The following is a 16,076-nucleotide window of genomic DNA, read 5'->3' on the forward strand; positions in this document are numbered from 1 at the left end:
AAAATTGTGCGGTAAAAGCCTTCTTGAGTTGCATGGAAACTTATGCATTGCTTTCATTTTCTCTAGAGTGTTGTACTTTAACTAATACGGAGTAATAAATATTTGCCAGAATTTTCAATATGATTTTAATTTTTTACTGCTGGTAAGCTCGATATGGAATTGTTTTAGATTCACCGAGTACCTGTAGAGACTGGCTTCCAAAAACAAAAAAGTACTACATGAATAGAAGAACATTCTAGAACCTGTTTCCATATCCAGGTCGGTTTCCAAGTCCTATGGGTTTCCATATTCGAGTAAAGAAGAGGCTATAAAAGAGAGACCAAGAGCTCCCTTTTTCTCACAACAATAACTTCTAATTGTGAAAGCGAAAAAGCTCTTGGTGATTAATATTCTGGGTTCAAGATGTTTGGAAGAGCACCTAAGAAAAGTAATAACACGAAGTACTATGAAGTCCTTGGAATAGCTAAGAATGCTTCTCCTGAAGATGTGAAGAAAGCTTATAGAAAGGCTGCGATTAAGCATCATCCTGACAAAGGTGGAGATCCAGAGAAGTTTAAGGAGCTGGGACAGGCTTATACGGTTTTGAGTGACCCAAAGACACGTGAAATCTATGATCAGTATGGTGAGGATGCAGTTAAGGAAGGAATGCAAGGTGATGCAGCTGACGCTCACGACCCCTTTGATATTTTCACGAGATTCTTTGGGGGAGGAATGGGTGGCGGGCAAGGAGGAAAAAGGCAGAGGAGGGGTGAAGATGCTGTGCATCACTTGATGGTATCTCTGGAGGATCTTTACAGTGGAACTACGAAGAAACTGTCCCTCTCCCGCAGTGTAATTTGCTCCAAGTGTACTGGCAAGGGCACGAAATCTGGTGCTTCAGAAATGTGTTTTGGTTGCCAAGGTTCTGGTATGAAAGTATCTATTAGGCACTTAGGTCCTAGTATGATCCAGCAGATGCAGCATCCGTGTGATGAGTGTAAGGGTACAGGAGAAACCATCAGCCAGAAGGACCGCTGCCCTCAATGCAAAGGTGACAAGGTTGTCAACGAGAAGAAGGTGCTGGAAGTGCATGTTGAGAAGGGAATGCAGAACGGACAGAAAATCAAATTCCGTGGACAGGCCGATGAAGCTCCAGACACTGACACAGGGGATATAGTCTTTGTGGTGACACAGAAGGCTCATCCCAAGTTTAAGAGACAGGGTGATGATTTGTTTGTGGAGCACAAATTGTCCCTGACCGAAGCCCTCTGCGGATTTCAGTTTGCACTGACCCACCTTGATGGTAGACAGCTCCTCATCAAGACTAACACTGGGGAAGTCATCAAGCCTGATTCATTCAAGGCAGTAAATGATGAAGGGATGCCCATGTATGACAGATCATTTATGAAGGGTAGATTGTATATCCAATTCACTCTGGAATTCCCAGAGTCATTGACAGCGGAGCAGTGCAAAGCTTTGGAAGGTGTCCTACCACCAAGGAAATCGCCACAACCGAAAGGCACGGAAATTGATGAGTGTGAGGAGACTACTCTTCATGATGTGAGCATTGAGGAGGAAATGGCGAGGAAATATGCTCAATACCAAGCTGAAGCTCGAGCTCGAGCTCAAGAGGCATACAATGAAGATGATGAAATGCGTCCTCAGTGCGCACAACAATAGAGAGAAAGTACGGTTCTAGTATTCAGCTTAGTATGTCAGAAATTATAATTTTCTTCTGTGGAGTTCAATTTTTTCTTCTTTTGTCTTTGTTTTTGTTATAACGAAGATTTTTCTTAGTTAAAAGTTTGAAATTAGATCTATTTATCCAAACCTCTCGTACTTACTACAAGAAGGGTTTGTCAGCAAGCTGATGGTATTACAGAACTTCATCTTTCTTAGAAAATGGAGAAATCAATGTTTTCTATAAATCTCTGTATTGCTTTCATTTTCTTACTTTATTTTGGAATTTCTTGTCCTTGTCACTTTTTCTTTGCAAGTTCAAAACTCCATAACATCTCATTGAATCGTCTGGTTGTTGAATTCTTGATTCTCAAAGGGTTCATGTTAAGGAAATTCAAGATGTGTACTTCTAACTCCATTGTTGTGTTTTGAATTCAAAGACTCTCAATTCTTACTATATCTGTATTAACATTACAGTTTTAAGACTCTCATTACAAAATTGCCCTAGTCTAGGACTTCCCTCAAAGCACAAAAGTCTAATGACCCAAGGGCCATGCCCTTATAGCCAATTCTATGGTATTTAAGTCTAAAACTCTTTAGATTTTAGTCAATGTGGACAATAGGTCGAGGGATCAAAACATAGTCCATGTAAAAAATTGGTATTTTTTAAAGCGTTTTTTCTAACATTAACATCTCAAGGGGTGTATGCTATGAATTGCCCTAGAGTGTTGTACTTCAACTAATAATAAATGACACGATTTTAATCCTTTTCTGCTTGCAAGCTCGATATGAAAACTGTTTTAGAAAACTGTTGTACGTAGAGTCTGGCTTCTCTCATATCTCATGAGCTCAAAACTGAGGCTTTCACTAATCAATCCTTTTGTTTACTGGACTCTTGGTTGGTTCCCCCATTCTTGCAACAAAGTGGATGCACCGCATTTCCATATGTAGCCTGAACTCAATAAACCGCTACGCATGGCCTTAAATTTTCCAATTCCTTGACACATTCGTGTTGTAGACCGCCTTGTTTTATCTTCTCACATGGTGCATGAGACCATGATACTGACAGACCCGCAATGGGTATGTCTTGACAGATCATCTTGCTAAGTTTTTTGGTATTCTGCAGCTTTTGTGCACTAATCCATCCCTGACAGGCGCAGTACTGATGAGAGTATTTATTTGCGGCCTAATCTGTAGATATGAAAAGAAAATATTACCTGCTGGAAATAGATGCAGCACGGGCGGTGGTGAACAAGCTTAAAAAACGTACGTACGTGAATAGAACATTCTAGAACCTACCTTTTGCACTTCTGCAAGTCCTATTGATTGGGGTTCCGAACCCGAACACAGAAGAAAATAAGAGTCTATAAAAGAGAGGCCAAGAGCTCCCCTTTTGACACCCACAAAATTTTCTAGCCTCGTCTCTGAGTTTAGGGTTCTGCGAAAAAAAAACTTGGTGATTAATATTCTGGTTTCAAGATGTTTGGAAGAGCACCTCCGAAAAGTAATAACACGAAGTACTATGAAGTCCTTGGAGTACAAAAGAATGCTTCTCCAGAAGAATTGAAAAAGGCGTATAGGAAGGCTGCGATTAAGCATCATCCTGATAAGGGTGGAGATCCAGAAAAGTTCAAGGAGCTGGGACAGGTTTACGAGGTTCTGAGTGACCCAGAGAAACGTGAACTTTATGATGAGTATGGTGAAGATGCACTTAAAAATAATGGTGGAGGTGGTGGTGAGAGTCCCTTTGATATCTTCGAGCGTTTCTTCAAGAGACAGAATGGCGGCCCAGGAGGAAAAAGGAAGGGAGAAGATGCTGTGCATGCCTTGAAGGTATCTCTGGAGGATCTTTACAATGGCACTACGAAGAAACTGTCCCTCTCCCGCAATGTGATTTGCACCAAGTGTACTGGCAAGGGCGCGAAATCTGGTGCTTCAATGAAGTGGTGTTCTGGTTGCCAAGGTTCTGGTAAGAAAGTATCTTATAGGCAAATAGGTCCTGGAATGGCCCAGCAGATGCATCATCCATGTAATGAGTGTAAGGGTACAGGAGAAACCATCAGCCAGAAGGACCGCTGCCCTCAATGCAAAGGTGACAAGGTTGTCAACGAGAAGAAGGTGCTGGAAGTGCATGTTGAGAAGGGAATGCAGAACGGACAGAAAATCAAATTCCGTGGACAGGCCGATGAAGCTCCAGACACTGACACAGGGGATATAGTCTTTGTGGTGACACAGAAGGCTCATCCCAAGTTTAAGAGACAGGGTGATGATTTGTTTGTGGAGCACAAATTGTCCCTGACCGAAGCCCTCTGCGGATTTCAGTTTGCACTGACCCACCTTGATGGTAGACAACTCCTCATCAAGACTAACCCTGGGGAAGTCATCAAGCCTGATTCAGCCAAGGCAGTAAACGATGAAGGGATGCCCATGTATGGGAGATCATTCATGAAGGGTAAATTGTATATCCAATTCAATGTGGAATTCCCTGGGTCGTTGACAGGGGAGCAGTCCAAAGCATTGGAAGGTGTCCTACCACCAAGGAAATCGCCACAGCTGAAAGACACGAAAATCGATGAGTGTGAGGAGACTACTCTTCATGATGTGCGCATTGAGGAGGAAATGGCGAGGAAACAAGCTCAAACTCGAGAGGCACATGATGAAGATGATGATATGCATGGTGGTGGTCATCCAGGGGTCCAGTGCGCACAGCAGTAGAGCGGGAGTACGATTCTAGTATTGAGCTTAGTATGTTTGAAGCTACAATTTTCAACTTTTTTAATTATCAGGAGTTCTTTTTTCTTTTCCTTCAATTTTTTTTAATTATAAGTTTGAAGTTAGATCTATTTATTCCTGGAAATGTAAATCTGAGAGCAAACAATCAAGAATTCTCTAAAACAGCATGATGCAAATTTTGTCAGCTGTCTTTTAAAGTTTCATTCATACTACTTACTGTAAAAGCACGGAACATTTACCACAGGATGTTGCATAGGCATAGCTACGGTCACACAGATATACCCATTACCCAATATTCGAAATTGCTAAACCTCTGCAACTCCTTGAGCAACCTTCGACTGTTTTAGCTTCTTCTATCGATTTCCTAAGGACCCGTACTCCAGTGCTTTTTGATTGTACACCCTAAAATTTCTGAGTAGTTATTCAAACATGTTTGTACATGCATCATATTGAATTAAGCAAAAGAAAGGATAAACAAAATAATTGATAATAATTTTCTTGAGACGAAATTGCAAGTTACTAAACAGCACTATGAGTTAGGATGATAGGACCCTGTAATCAATTTCCCATATATGGGTTTAATTAGATTGGTCAGCAGTTCATAGTTAGTTTGAGCTTATGAAAGAAAAAAATACTTTGCACCCATGAATATGAAAGAAAAAAAAAAGAGAGGCCTTACTCAAGTCTGCAAGAGGCATTACCACATTTTGGTTAGTACATTTGTCTATTGAATAACATGAAAGAGCAGTAAGTATTACCACTAATTAAACAGTTATTGGTTTTAAGAGCACCTCATTTTTGATATAGTGATGTTCATGTGATTCAATGAGTTAATCCTGTAAATTTGAAGACTATAAGCTGTAGTTTTCCGATCTTTAAAAACCCCTCATCATCTCTGAAAAGCAAAAGTTTAGAATTTTACAAACCCCTATGGTAATATTCACTGTTCCAACTTCCAAGAGCAGCTCAAGGGGTAGAAAAGAAGCATTGGTATTTGGTAGGTATTATCAACTTATACGCGCACTTCCAATATATACTGCATTCTTCTGTCACTTCTGGGTATACTGACCCCAAGCGTTTTCAAGCCTTGTAAGGCATGTCAAAGGTAATATCGCGGGGAAATGTCAAAGTGATCATCTGGAATGACAGTAAGAATCTGAAGTCTTAAGATGATGATATTAAGAATCTGAGTTTGAAACTTGTCAGTACCAAAAAAAAAAAAACTCGTAAACATAATAAATCAAAAAATAAAATAAACCAGTAACAAAAACAGTCGGATGTCTGTTAGCTTGCTCAAAGTAATCCCTCCAATCCTATGGCACACATTGTTGTTTCTAGAGAAGGAGCTGTACCTCGTGATAGAAGAATTTCAGTTAGAGGAGTTTTTACAAAATTAGAGACGCATTCATTCATCCTGCCCAAAATCCAACTTATATACCGTCTCACCTTTGCTTGCTTGCTTGGAAATTTCGGGAAATTAGAGACGCATTGTGGAAAACAATGAAGTCCTAGCCAAATATGTAAGAACTCTTTTTCTCAGCGTAAATCAATGTATATGTGTTCTCTTTTGTTTCTTATATGCCGTCTCACCTTGCTTGCTTGGAAATTTCGGGTAGAAAATAAAATAAAAGAGCTATCGTAATTTCTAGTCTTCAACCGATTCACAAAATTGAGGCATAATATAAAAAATATTTACGATCTGATTTTTTTTCTAATAAAGCTGCCTGCACCTCGGCATAGCCAAGTGCTAGTTCCTGCAACATGAAAAGCACAAGAAACAAAACCTCAAATGTTGTTTTCATTTCAAAAGAGAAAAAGCTTGTATCTGCACCGGTTAGTCTGTTAGCCTGTATGAATAAATCTTTGAAGTTGGATAGTTTAGAATGGTCGGGACAGAGAGGGACAGGCACATTTTTGTCAAGAGTATCCGAAGCCGTTTGTTCTACCGATTATCTACTACTACTGGCTAAATTCGTGGGTCCAACAACGAACAAGATGTTTTGACCACTATCAAAATATTAACGGATAAATATCGTTACTTTTGGTCATTTGAAATCCAATAGCAAATCATAGTACTATGTTTTTTGTAAAGAAAAAATAAATAAATCAAAATATTACTTTTGCGTGGGCCCATTTTATTTTATAAGTAATTGGTTGGGCCAGAAGCCCCAGATCCATAAAGACCACAACTCACAAATTAGTACTAGTTGTGTCCAGAGTGCTCGAAAGATTGTAATTCGTAAGCTTGTTGAAAGTGTATTTTGAAAAAGGTCACTGTTCCTCTCCAAAACGAAAAATGAAGTTTAGCTCCTTCTCAGACCCTAAAAACTCCCTCACCATTATTGTTCAGTTATAGTTTATTTTAGGCTAGGTCTGAGTAGGTTTTTTTTTCTTTTTTTCTTGTTTTTTTTTAATTAGCTAGTAGTTAAGGTTAGATTTGTTTGAACCTTTGTTTCAATCTCCATTGTTTTCAGGAGATTTTTACGGTGTTCTTATGGGTCTTTTACCCTTTTTGTTCATGTCTTCTCCTTTATGGAGATTCTCTATGCGCTCTCATGTCGATTCTTTGTGATCTCAATGGAGATTTTGGGTGGAAGTTCTGTTGGGTGCAATAATCAAAATAAGAAAAAAAATCAAATAAGCAAAAGTTATTGCTACTTATCTCCTTTATAATGGAGTGATCGATTCGATAAAACGGACGAGCTCCCCAAATCTACGCAACAACAACAAGGAAAAACTTTGGAAAAACAGAGTGAGTCACGTGTTCAACACGCTGCCCCTACACTCAAGAGTGATGCTATAGCCCTCACAGGACGGATATCTCCAGGATAAAACACCCTACTACACCTACTACTAGCATATGCAGTAGATGCTCAACTTGATCTTGGCAACTCATCTCCAGGATAAAACACCCTACTACACCTACTACTAGCATATGCAGTAGATGCTCAGCTTGAGCTTGGCAACTCCAAAAAAACACTTAAGAAAAATCGTGAACGTTAAGGAAATCAATCACTATAAAATATTTTTCCTTGGGGGTCTCTCTAAAAAATAGAGAATCCCCTTTCCCATAGATTTTACAAAAGTAGTGAATTTCTTTATATAATGGAATAAAACAACTTAAAAAAGATGAACTCCACGATGTGGGACTAAAAAGCTTATATAGTCTCTTAAAACAACTAAAAAAAGTGGAAACTCCACGGTGTGGGACTAATAAGTTTTTCATTCATAAAAGAAAACAATAAATTATAATTTTTATTAAAACTTTAAAAATCATATTTTGTTAATCGTTTTCCAACAATCTCCCACATGAATGAAAACTCAATAAAACACGAAAACACGGATAGATCTTGGTAAATCAACAACCCAATCACACGACCCGAAATGACTGAACAGAAAGACAGAAACGTCATCTCCCTCACACAACAGTGTGTTGACCCCAGGGTCATACTACGGATCGCAAAAAATCATATAGTATAGAGAGCTTTCATCTTTAGTTCCTCACAAGTGAGACTAAAGGTTCCTTTCACCAAAGTGAAAATGCATGAACTAGTGAACCCTTAGTGACCTTTAGGTCCTAAGTTCCAGTAATACCAAAACCATCAAAACAAAAATCACATAAAAAACGCAGGAAATACCATTTTAGGCAGAGGTGTCGATGAGATCTTGAACCTTTGCTTAGTGAGATATTACCGGAATTACTTGCTAGAGACAGTGAATTATGTCTTGAACTGCTAGAGTTTGACATAATTCGCGATAACGACCACGGATGATATCTCCAAGGTTGCTGCCAAGCTCGTGCCGTTTTGTCCAATTTGGCCCTGGACATATCATGTTTCTCATAATGCTCTAGAGAATCAAAGCTCATATTCTCATAGGAAGCGACCCCACTTTGTCATTCAGATAGGTGAGTTTCCATAAAGAGTGTTACTGCTACACCCCACTTCAATCTAAAATTGAAACTATAGAACTCATTAAGACTTCTTAAAAGTCATCCTTCACATGCAGTCACACTATCACGTCTACACCATAGGGAAGGGACAGAGAATGAAATTCTCTGATAGTGTTTACCTTTACCCACCACAAATTAGTTGTCTCGTTCGAAACCTTGATCTTGGGATCTCCAGTCAGCAAGGTTGAGTATCCTTCATGACAAGCTTAATTTATGAGCTTAAGCCCCATCCCCCTCAATGCATTTTTAACTATCTCTTTGTACAAACCTTTCGTCAAAGGTTCTGCGATATTCTCCTTGGACTTTATCCAATCAATGGAAATAACACCAATTGAGATCAGTTATTTTTAGCTTTAGCTATTATAGCTTGGCTAACACAATGTATAGATATAGCTGGCACATGCCTATGCCAGAGAGGATTGTCTTCTAAAAAGCATCTTAGGCACTCGGCCCCATCTCGTGCTTTATCTAACGCAATACTCTCAGATTCCATAGTGAATTGATAAATATAAGTATGTTTGGAAATATTACAAAAATAAACCCTCTTTCTAGAGTGAAAACATATCCACTTGTAGACTTAGACTCCTCTGAGTGAACTATCCAGTTTGTATCACAAAGTCACCCAAGGACAACAAGATACCTTTCATAAATCAAACAAAAGGTAATAGAGTATTTTAGGTACCATAATACTCTACTAAGTGCATCCAAATGCTCTTGCTCTGGAGTACAAGTATATCTACTTAACTTACTCACAATATAGGCAATGTCTGGACTCTTACAATTCATTAAATTCATCAGACATCCTATAACTCTTGAGTATTCAAGGTAAGATACTCCATTACCCTTATTTTTCTCGAGTCTACAAGAAGAACCGTATGGAGTATACGCAGGCTTTCAATCAGACTGATTGTATCTCATAAACACAAATTCAACATAATGAAAATGACTAAGACTATAAATATTTGATTATCTTCTAATCCTCATCCCTAAGATTACATCAAAAGAGCCTAAGTCTTTCAAGTCAACATCCTCATTCAGTGCATGTTTTTAGTGGAATTAATCACATCTATGTTGTATCAAGTATAAGCATATCATCAACGTACAATTATACAATCACACAGGCATCCTTAACAAGTTACTTGTAAATATACTTATCAGATTCATTAACTTAAATCCACTACACATTATCACAAGATCAAATTTTCCATTCACTGTTTACGTGCTTATTTTAAAATCCATATAAAGATTTGTTCAACTTACAAACTTTGTCTTCATAACCTTTCATTACAAAGTCCTCATCAGGTTGGTCTATGTAAAAAATTTTTATCTAATTCACGGTTTTAGAAAAGCTGTCTTAACATCCATCTGATGTATCTCCAAATATTTTTATGGCAGCAATATCAATTAACATCTTGACAGAAGTAATTCTCGTCACAAGTGAATACGAATCAAGAAAATCTACACCTTCTTTTAGTTTATAGCCTTTAGCTACCAACTTAGCCTAATATTTTTACACAGTTCCATCTACCTAACGTTTCCTCTTAGAAACTCATTTACATCCCATGGTCAAGTCTGGTTCCGACGGACTGAGTCCATTTCACTAAATGAAGCTTCTTACCAGAATGGATTTTCAGTAGATGTCAAGGATTCTTTACAAGTCTGCGCTCAGACTAATCTAGGTATGTTATGAAGTCGGCTTCATAAGAAGTCTCAAGTCTAATTTTTTCACTTCTCTTAGGATCAAATCAGCTTCATCTTCCTTTAAGATAAGTTCTGACTATTCGAAAATAAATCTAGGGGATCAACATCACATCTCTAATGAGGTACATGATTAAGAATAAACATGTTTAAAGAACTCAGCATCCCTAGATTCCGTAATAATATTCACACCGAAGTCAGAAAAAATCAGAACACACAACCAAAAATCTATATGTAGAAGTATATTCAGCATACCCTATATGAAGACACAATCAACATTTTTGGTTTCTATCTAGTTCTTTTAAAAAGAGGAATGACAATCTTAGTTAAACACACCCACACTTTGACGCATTCATAAGAAGGTCATCTACCTTTCTATAAATTATATGGAGTTTCATCTGATCCTTAAAAGGGTACTTTATTCAGGATATACTAGTTAAGATGACTGCCTCCCCCCACAAGGTCGCAGGTAATCCTGAACTAACCAACATGGCAATTTCATCTCCTTAAGGATGCAATTGTTATGTTCAAGGATTCTAATTGGTTTTGAACTTCAAGTTTATACATCTTAAGGCTTCTAAGGCATCATCCTTATCGCTAAGAAAGTATACAAGATAGTACCTCGTACAATCATCTACGAAAGTTATAAACCATCTTTTACCATAGTGGTTTTGGGTTAAACTCATGTCAACTAGGCCTAACTGAATTAATTCTAAGGGCTTAGAATTACTCTGAACATTTGTGCTAAAAGATTTTATAGCATATTTTGATTCTACACAGATTTCACTTTTGTGTTCAAACTCCAAACTAAATTTGGGTACGCAGCCTATGCTGGCCAGTTTAAGCATTGACTTATAAGTTTACGGTTCCCAGTGTACCACGTAAAACATTCAATCACACAAAGAAAGCACTAGAATCAACTATGTTCACTTCATCAGTTTTTCCGTTAAGCTTATATAGACCCAAAGTCCTATAACTCTTGCCTAAAAAATCACTGCCTAGTTACAACAAGTTTTCCAGATTCCATTAAAATTTTAAATCTTTTACCATCTACAACATACACAAGATACAAGATTCTTGCATATGCTCGGAACATGAAAACTTCATTCAATGTGAGAATATTACAGATATGAGCTTCTGCTCCACCTTTTCCTTTTATGCAACATCTGCCGCAGAAGAGTTACTCATAAGGAGTTTCTCGACATCCCTTATCCTATGATAAGAGGTGAACAAGTCTCTGTTTGAACAAACATGATTAGTGTCTCCAGAGTCCACCCAATCTCTCATATTGGTTATTAAAATAACTTCCGACATCATGCCACTGAACTCGTTTTAGTTTGTTTCAACTAAATTTGCATTAACTTCCTACTTATTAAGGTTTTTATGTTGTATACACTTTACTGCCGTGTGTCCAAGAACTTTACAAACATAACAATCACCCTAAATTAAAGTAATGTCGGATTCATTTTTACGAAACATACCTTTCTTATGAAGACTACGCTTAGAGTTGTGTTTGATGTTCTTTCCTTTGTCATGTTGGAAGACTTGTGTTCATCCAAATGCGCCTGGTAGCCATGTACCTTTTCAATTTCATGTCACAATATTCGTTTATACTCTGACCACAGACACGGTAACTTCCCAATCACCTAATACACCACGTCTCACAAACCTTAGTTCCGAATCGGAAAATAAAACATGAGTTTTGAAGATAACATCTAGATCTACAAACTCAAATTTTAAGACATTAGCGCCCGGCTACACTCAAGAGTGATGTTATATCCCTCACAAGACATATATCTCCAGGATAAAACACCCTACTACACCTACTACTAGCATATGCAGTAGATGCTCAACTTGAGCTTGGCAACTTCGAAAAAACACTTAAGTAAAATCGTGAACGTTAAGTAAATCAATCACTATAAAATATTTTACCTTGGGGGTCTCTCTAAAAAATAGAGAATACCCTTTCTCATAGATTTTACAAAAAGTAGTGAATTTCTTTATATAATGGAATAGTACAACTTAAAAAAGATGAACTCCACGATGTGGGAATAAAAAGCTTGTATAGTCTCTTAAAACAACTAATAAAAAGTGGAAACTCCATGGTGTGGGACTAATAAGTTTTTCATTCACAAAAGAAAATAATAAATAATAATTTTTATTAAAACTTTAAAAATCAAATTTTATTAGTCGTTTTCCAACAAGCTCAAGTGTGGTGATCAAGATTCAATACTTTGGGCATATTAAGCTCAAATTTTTATGAGAAGATTTCTTTTCTAAGAAGATAAAACCCTATCAAAATGGTTGGATTATAATCCCAAAACCATTCTTTCAGGCTTTGGATTGTGTGGTACTCTTGTTGGTACTTCATTACTTATCTTCACGAATTACTGTTTGTTAGTACCTTTGAATTGTATTTCGATCATTGATCTTGATGTTCTTAAAGTCGAAATTTTAAGAGATTTATGAAGAAAAAAAAAGGGTCAGTGTTCTGGGGCTCAAACTATTGATCTTCTCAGGGAACATGCGTTATAGAAAAGAAGAGTACAATCACTCATATTTGATATAGGTAATAATAGGTTCGCACCTTTTTATATGATTGTGTAACGAGAATTGAAAGTCACATTTTATCTGACATTAATAACAACAATTACAACATACACAACTGCACATTGCATTGTTATATTTTTTTCGGAAAAGCTAAAGGTGGACCAAAATTGATGGACCAATAAAAACCCATGAAAGGAATATGGACCAATTTGGTCCATCTGTATTGGTCCACCCCTAGTAAGGTCGATCTTTTTTATCCAACAGTGACAAGAGCACACATAAAAAAATACTAGCAGGTTTAACAAGTAACATTTGGGAAGAAAATCCTGATTTCACAAACAGTTGGGACCTAAAATTCTAAATAGCGTTGTATATAAAACCATGAGCTAACAATATAACCAAGTAAAACATATAGGTATCTAGCCTGAACTTGATCGAGCAAGATTGTTAACTATATGGATAAACTTCCCATTGAGATCTTGGAATCCTTGTTTTAACTGTTGCATTGTGCACATAATTAACTTAGTAAGGGAACCTTCAACTGCCACAACCCATACAACTCTTTGAACACCCATACATACTCTTACGCTTTTTAAAGGTAAAATATGACCTACAAAGTAAAATTCTCTGAAAAGCTATTCAAACATGTTGATTCAACAAAAGTTAATTCGAGAGGCTAAATAAAATAATAATGCATATGCTTATTTGTTTTTGAGAAGAAACCGCCAGTAATTATATAGCATGATAAGTTGGGTTAGTAGGACTATGTAATTAATTCACCATACATATGGTTAATTAGATGGGTTAACAAAACCCTATATTAGAATAAGTAATTAGATGGTTAATTACTCGATGAACTTAATCTCCTTAAATAGTTGTTGAAAGTAAATGAAATTTTTTGGAACTGCAAGATGTTCAATGCAAAAAAGGAATAAACTCTATATTAAAATAAGTAATATTTCTTTCAGGTTCTATCTCAATCACTTCACCTCTTTGTAAGAAAAATTTGATATTATAGTAAAAATTATATAGTTTCCAATTGATGATTGTATGAAGGGTCTTCTTAACTTGTATCCTCGTATACAAGTTAAGGAGTCATTAATAGCTAACTTTTTATCTTGAAATTGACATATTTTATAGGAGTTGTAGTTATCTTGGGATATGATTCACATATTTTTCATAATAATTCTAATTCCATTTAAACCCTGATCACTATATAGTTTAAAATTATAATATTAACTCATGCTTTCAATTCTGTTGATTGATGAGTTACATGTTTGTAAGAGGCTATGAGTAATTCTGCTGACTTATAATTTCATTCGTGTACGCTCAGGTGATCTGAATAATTCTTTTGCCGATAACAATAATTAGTTGTAGTGTTTATCTAAAACTTTTATGAGAAAAGAAAATCTTTATCTAAAAATAGTCGGTTAATTATTTAATATTAGTATTACTCTACGTTAAAAATAAAAAAATCTGGTTAAAGTTAAATAATAAAAAAATCTGGCTAAAGTTAAATAATAGAAAAACAGCACAACATATTTTATTCATGAACTATCGGATAAGTAGTTGCCACTTCCAGAATGTCGATTTTGGTATTAAAGCCATGAGAACAAATGGGCAGTCAAACGATACTGGACATTTTTAAGAGAAGAAATATTTTTTCACAAAAACAAGATTAATGCAAGTTGATGTTTTAGACGAGTGTGTACTGAAAAAGCAAATCTTAAAAAATATTTAGTTTGGTTAATGAATCTATCTGATAGTTAAAAGCAGTGGGACCCAAGTATTTAAACTTCTTAATAACTTTTAAGGATATTTATGTAATTTTCTATTTATATATTATATTGAGTTTGTTATTCATAATTATCTCGGAATTCAAATAGGAAAGTTAGAAAAACTAGATAAAATTCAGCTATTAATGACTCCTTAACTTGTATACGGGTATACAAGTTAAAAACACCCTTATACGAATTTTGACTAACTATACCTAGTTTTTGCACACATAACAAAAAAAAAGTCGAATTCTTATGAATACTTTGAGTATCTCTAGATAAATATTTGTTTATCATAATTTTATGTATATAAATGTATTAAAAACTGTATATCAAATTCAACGTGGGATTCCGCGATTCATTGATAACGGAGCAATGCAAAGCATTTGAAGGTGTCTTACCAACAAGTAAATCACCACCAATGAAAGACACGGAAATTGATGAGTGCGAGGAGACTACTCTTCATGATGCGATCATTAAGGAGGAAACAACGAGGAGATCTCCAGCTCAAGCGCAAGCGCGAGAGGCATAGATGAAGATGAAGATGAAGATATGCAGGGTGGTGGTCCTCAATGCGCACAACAGTAAATAAAAGTTCAGTAGTGCGAAACTATGATTCTAATATTCAGGATATTATGTTAGAAGCTACGATTTTCAACTATATGTCCGGAGTTTAATTTTACTGAAACTTTGAAAAGTGTGTTTAACTATTGCTTTTATTTTCTTTATTTGTTTTGAATGTTTATGTCCTTGTATTTTTTTCTCTTTCAATGCCACACTCTATATCATCTCATTGAATTTTACTTATTATTTTGGTTGTTGAATTCTTAATTCCCAAAGGGTTCACGAGAAAATCAAGACGTGTACTTGTAAATCCATTGTTGTGTTTTCAATTTAAGGAATTTGAATTCTTAAAAAATGTGTATGTTCCTTATTGTTTAACATCTTAGGTAAAAGAGAGGCTAAATAAAATAATAACTCATATGTTTATTTGTTTTTGAGAAGAAACCACCAGTAATTATATAACACGATTAGTTGGGTTAGTACGACTATGCAATTAATTTACCATACATAGGGTTAATTAGATGGGTTAACAAAACCCTAATTGGATTACTCAACAGTGTTTAGTTACTATGAACTTAAGCTCCTTAAATAGTTGTTGAACGTAAAGGAAATTTTTTGGAACTGCAAGATATTTAATGCAAAAAGATATTGGAATAAGTAATATTTCTTTCAAGTTCTATCTTAATCACTTCACCTCTTTATAAGAATAATTTGATATTATAGTAAAAATTATATAGTTGCCAATTGATGATTGTATGAATTATGACTAACTATGCCTAGTTTTACACACATAACAAAAAAAAGACGAATTTTTATGAATACTTTGAGTATCTCTAGATAAATATTTGTTTATCATAATTTTATTTCTATAAATGTATCAAAATTAACTATTTATCTCTTCCAAGTGAAACTCTATATAAGAATGACCTATATTTTTTCACTTCTTCTCTCTTCTTGAAGATAACTCTAGAATGATTATGCTCTTTTGTTGTTGGTATAGGTACAAGCGTAATCTTTCACTTGATTATATATACGAAACAACTTTAATCATGGGACGAAGTATATAGGGAAATAATTTATGCTAAAGTTGTAGAGTCAGGAGACTTAGGATAGAACAAAAGATATAGATACTCATATGAATACAC

At 35.8% G+C, this 16,076-nt stretch overlaps 2 protein-coding genes across 2 annotated transcripts; both read left to right on the forward strand.

The window, feature by feature from the left end:
* Positions 1 to 402: 402 nt before the first annotated feature.
* Positions 403 to 1,659, forward strand: LOC113296754 (dnaJ protein homolog). The gene has a single exon (XM_026545081.1). The coding sequence runs from the start codon at positions 403 to 405 to the stop codon at positions 1,657 to 1,659; it is 1,257 nt and encodes a 418-aa protein (XP_026400866.1).
* Positions 1,660 to 3,138: 1,479 nt separating this feature from the next.
* On the forward strand, positions 3,139 to 4,374 carry LOC113296755 (dnaJ protein homolog). Its single transcript, XM_026545082.1, has one exon. The coding sequence runs from the start codon at positions 3,139 to 3,141 to the stop codon at positions 4,372 to 4,374; it is 1,236 nt and encodes a 411-aa protein (XP_026400867.1).
* Positions 4,375 to 16,076: the final 11,702 nt, after the last annotated feature.

This window comes from Papaver somniferum, chromosome 7, assembly GCF_003573695.1.
Source record: "Papaver somniferum cultivar HN1 chromosome 7, ASM357369v1, whole genome shotgun sequence".
Classification (NCBI taxonomy): Eukaryota; Viridiplantae; Streptophyta; class Magnoliopsida; order Ranunculales; family Papaveraceae; genus Papaver; species Papaver somniferum.

Bases quoted from the DNA above. Each gene is read 5' to 3' on its own strand.
- LOC113296754 (XM_026545081.1), top strand. From the start codon at position 403: ATGTTTGGAAGAGCACCTAAGAAAAGTAATAACACGAAGTACTATGAA.
- LOC113296755 (XM_026545082.1), top strand. From the start codon at position 3,139: ATGTTTGGAAGAGCACCTCCGAAAAGTAATAACACGAAGTACTATGAA.